The 5,000-nt window shown below is 40.1% G+C and overlaps 1 protein-coding gene across 3 annotated transcripts in view; it reads left to right on the plus strand.

The window, feature by feature from the left end:
• Positions 1-5,000, plus strand: part of LOC113811415 (uncharacterized) — a 25,728-nt gene that overhangs the window by 12,673 nt on the left and 8,055 nt on the right. For all 3 annotated transcript variants that reach the window (XM_027363149.2, XM_027363147.2, XM_027363148.2), the window contains exons 4-6: positions 977-1,186; positions 2,375-3,031; positions 3,205-3,299. In XM_027363149.2, the coding sequence (XP_027218950.2) occupies positions 977-1,186; positions 2,375-3,031; positions 3,205-3,299 (962 nt within the window). The remainder of the gene's footprint in view (positions 1-976; positions 1,187-2,374; positions 3,032-3,204; positions 3,300-5,000) is intronic.

The raw sequence follows: 5,000 nt of genomic DNA on the forward strand, positions 1-5,000 counted from the left end.
GGCTATAAAATCCGTGGGTGGAGGTTCCCTGGAGTCTGTTTGCCGGCTGGCCGCGGCTCGCTGCTGCATCGGAGCGCGAGCCCCAATACAGCGTCACAAAGGCGGGCCGCCCGGCAATGTTTATTTTTTCAGGTGTCTCATATGTGGGACACCTGTCATGAATGGGTTAAAAGCTTAGACTTTTCACACCAAAAATGTATAGTTTATTATCATATATTGGATAAAAAGAGCATCAGTAAAACTGTAAGGTTGTTGTAAAAGCTGTCGCAGCTATCCCACACCACAAAGTGCTGCTGTAGTACATGATAGTATAGTATTTAGGTGAGGAATATGAGAAGGGAAAAGAACAAAATTACCAATTCACATTCAATACTTTCCATTTACAAGCAGAGATAGATGGGAAATAATGGCTGTATGATTGACACAGAGAAAGGATGGCCTACACAGAAAATGGGGGAATGAGGGGGATATCTTAGTTGTAGGTGAAGGAAACTGGCCAGACAGTATCAGATATAGACATAATGTATGTTTCTTGGATGATGAAAAGTTTGCAGAACACCCCCCGCCCCTATAAGTTTCTGATATGCTTTCCTTGATAGTGGCAAATAGTAAAGTACACACATGATACAGATATCCATATTTGTGGCAAGTAGGACTTCAAGTTTAAGTTCTAATAGGGAGGAAGAGGTTTCTATTGGTGCCAAAAATCATTAAGCCAAACATAATTCAATGACTCTCCTTCTCTCCCTATCCCTCTCCCACTCCAACTCCCTCTTCTGCTCCCACTCCCACTGCCTTTCCCCCTCCCATTCTCTTCCTCTCCCTCCATGCCTCTCCTTTCTCACCCTCTTCTCCTACTCCTACTTCCCTATTCTTACCTGCTCCCTTCTTTCTTTTCAATTTTCTTTAATCAGTTTGTTGAGGGGCATAGTCTATCTTGTAAATTAAGTCATTAAGTGTTCTTCATATCCTCCAGCTGCTAGGTTTGGCCCGCCACATTGCTCCAGAAATGAAGAAGAAGCGATTTGTATGCAATCCTTGCTATTACATCATCCGCCGTAACTACAAGAACAAACTCCTGAAAGGCACGTCAATTGAGGCCGTGGCTTCCAGTGGAGCAACCAATAGTAAACCCCCACAAAACCCCATTCACCGGGCCACCACTCAGGAACATGCAGCTGAAATTGTAAGTAGAGAACTGGGCAAAACCCATTTTGTGTTAATTTATTCATGTTTTTTTTTAATTATTATTTTGTCTTTTGTGGGTGACAGAAGGGTTATATTGAAAGTCTTTTGATTGTCTGAAGTCTCTATATACTAAGGGTGATCCATTTACATGTTTGAACCATTTAACCCATTAGATCCAGTTGTGTCAAGGAAATCACAGTGCCAAAAATATGGACAGTGCGTTACATAAGTAACCAATATCCCAGGCGTGCAGCCTGTAGTCCGGGCACATGCAAGCCCTCATGAGCAGTGATAAGGCTCTGGTCCTCCCTTTTCGAAAGTTATTTTTTGTAAACTTTTTAACTCACTAACGCCAGTATATTTTGAAGCTGAAAATAATAGTTTCTGGGCGGCTACAAAATCAGCGCGTGGGGCTGGCCCGGAATCTGCCTGCGAAATTGGAGTGCAAGCTCTGATCCAATGTCAGACTGGCAATGTTTATTTTGCCGGGCATCTCATATGTGGGACACCAGTCGTAAATGGGTTAAGCCTTTTTGCGATTTTCCAATGTTCATATTTGTGCTTTGATTTCCTTTATCCAGATGGTAATTGCTTATTTTCCTTGCACATACTCCATATCATCTATCTGTGTAGTAAATAACATTGCAAGAAAAAAAAATATGTATGGAATATTTAGTTATTTGTGTCATATATCGTATTTTTTTGTAATCTTCAATTTTCCATAATTCAGCCTATGCCGCCAGTCACAATGGCAAGGAATACAGTGCACAGCATAGAAATGGAGTCCTCTTTGGAGCCAGTGCTCTTTCAGTCACGCCTTAGGCACATTATATTCTACATTTCTTTTTCAAAGGGAATAATGCTTATGCCCCATTCTAAGTTTCAAATGAGTCTAATCACACTCCAAGTGGTTTGTGCACTCATTGCGAGACTCCTCCGTAACCCTATCCTTCACCTATGACAGCAAGTTCACGTCACCCAGCCTGTGGCCATTTTGTCTAATGATGGCATGTTCACGACACATGGCCCTTGACCCATAATGTCATCTGGATCGTAGGGTTAATTTCAAAGTGTAACCAGTTTACCTTTAAAAGTAATTAATCATATATTTTGAATTTCCCCTCTATTTTTTATTGTTTTTTCATCATTTATATAAAGAATGTTTTATCGCATTTCTTATTTGCAGGCCAAGTTGCTTCCACCAGCCCTAGCAGAATGTTACAAGATCTTAACGGGTGACAGTGATATGACCGAAAAAGAAGTTTTGCCTCCTGTGGACACGAGTCAACAGCAGAATATCGCAGGTCACTTACTAAGTGAGAACCAGAAAAACAGTCAGCGATTTGAAACTGGAAGTGCTGATGATGAAGTGTACACAGAAAATGATGGAGATGAGCATTCAGCAGGGACGGAAGCAGAGGATGAGGATAGCGGATTTAATGTCTCTCAGGATAAGTTCGGAAATTATGTGATCAATATGGATGAGGTGGCTTCACCTGGGGTAGATGATGATCAAACTGCAGAATCCAAAAGTCCTCTTCCCACCATGTCAAAAGACATGCATATAAATAGAAAAAAGAATGTCCTGTTACCAAAGCGTCGGCAGCATCACCTGTCCATGGAACAAGATAGTGAAGGGAGCCAGCCCGAGAGTGACTCTCAATCCTTGCCAGTGAGAGATGTAAATGGTACACAAAGTACCACAGGTGGTGAAGATGGAAGCTTGACCGGTGTCTGTAACATTTGTGGGATAAAGTTTACAGGGAAGCCAACAACCTGGTGGTACAGTCTGAACAGTCTACTGGCAGGTTTTGAGAATATCACAGTGACAATTGCATTACGGGTTAGTAATTTTAATTTGTCAGATACCAATTGGTAGTTAGTTTTAAATCATTTGACAGTGCCAGATACAGAATTGCAGTTCACATGTTTGAAATATTGTTGCTTATGGCAGTACATGGAATAAAGGTAGTTTCCAGATGTTAATAAAATTAACATATCATGGCTTTGATGCAGTTGCTAGAAACATCTTTGGCTGCCACCAGTAAAGAAGCCCGCATTGCCAGACAGGTGTGTCCCATGTGCTATGGAATGGTCTCTGCAGGTTTCAGGTATGTCTTTATTTTTTTTCTTCTTAACTCCTTGACTATGATGTCCATAGAAATAGATAAATTCTCACTCCTCTCCTCTCTCCCCTTTCCCTTCTCCCCTCTCCCTTCTCCTCTCTCCTCTCTCCTCTCTCCTCTCTCCTCTCTCCTCTCTCCTCTCTCCTCTCTCCTCTCTCCTCTCTCCCCACTCCTCTCTCCCCACTCCTCTCTCCTCTCTCTTCTCATATTGAAAAAGAAATGTTAGATCACGATAAGTGAAATAGATATAATTATTAAGAATAAATTTGTGTGTTGATATTATTGATGATTTATTCAGTAGGGACCCCCCCTTTTTTTATTAGTGTCATTATGTTGGCATGTTAAGAAAAAGTACCATTGGTTACAATTTTGAGTTTTGGAATCTGAAAAAATCTCTGGAAGGCTTCAAATACTTCACAGGATCAGAGTTTAGTTAAAGGGGACTATGGGGGGGCATATTGTGGGGGTTGATAAGTGTGTGGGAAATGGTTTTATGTGGTTAGTAGTCAGCTGTCATCTGGGGGCAGTTGGGTAATTTGTTATACTACAATTTTAATTTTATAGGAACTGAAAAAGAAGTAAATAATAAAACAGTGATATGCATGCATTACAGGGGGCTCCTTGGCTTCCTGTTATCAAATAGATGTTTATTTTTTGGTGAAAGGCAGAAAGGTTAGAAAGAGTAGTCAATGAGTGAGCAGCATGCCAGGCAGCAACCCTCGCCTGCATTTGCTTCAGTGCAAGAGGGTGCATTTCTCACAACTCTTACCTGTACCCAGAGATGGGTGTGGAGGAGCCTAAAACTAAGGTCACACTAGTCTTCTCTGTCTTGGGATCCCTAGGCAGCCTCATCAAAGTCTGTCCAGCTACACCTTTTGATTGGTCAGCCGACTTGACTTCAGTAAGGCTGTCTAGGAATCCCAGGACAGTGGGACCCTAACTAAAGGCTAGATTACCATTATAACCAGTTGAAGTTTTACTCTTTATATCTTGAGGAAATGGAGTTACAGAACAAATTCACAGTTCTGTAACTGGATTTACAACAGTGGTTATAGTTATATCTGTGTTTTTATGTCGTCTTCTAGAGATTTCAAGAATGATTCTAACCAATATGTGCACCAAGAAATTAATTGGTAGTTTCTCCATGCCTACTAAGAAATACTCCAATTTGCATTATTTCCCATTTGATCTTGGAATATCCTTTAAAAGTTAGTGTAAATAGTAGATTTTTTAATAAGGTATGCATGGAATATTAATGCATATAAATGTATGATACCAGCAAGTAACTGGATTGATACACAGATTTTTTATATGAGGAAATTTATTTCTGCTAAAGAACTTGGTAGTGTTGAGTATGTGACATACAGCTAGAAATTTTTATTTTATTTTATTTATTTATTTATTTTTTTACACTGCCAACCTACTTATTTTTCATAGGCATTATTTTAACTACCTTATCAAAGTAGTTGGTTATCTGGAACATTTTGAAATATTGCTCAGGTAGGCCTGTATTAGTCAAGATTACTTTGAGTTGATTTACCCATTATTGCTTAAACTTGTGGGTACAGTCCACAGCTGTCTGTTAAAGAATGGCAACACAGGGTAGCTACACTGTCAGTAGTGTGGTCAACTTTGTTGTTTTTAATTTATTCTGAAGCATGACCTTGTAATTGCATTATTTCTTCT

This window comes from Penaeus vannamei, chromosome 5, assembly GCF_042767895.1.
Source record: "Penaeus vannamei isolate JL-2024 chromosome 5, ASM4276789v1, whole genome shotgun sequence".
NCBI lineage: Eukaryota > Metazoa > Arthropoda > Malacostraca > Decapoda > Penaeidae > Penaeus > Penaeus vannamei.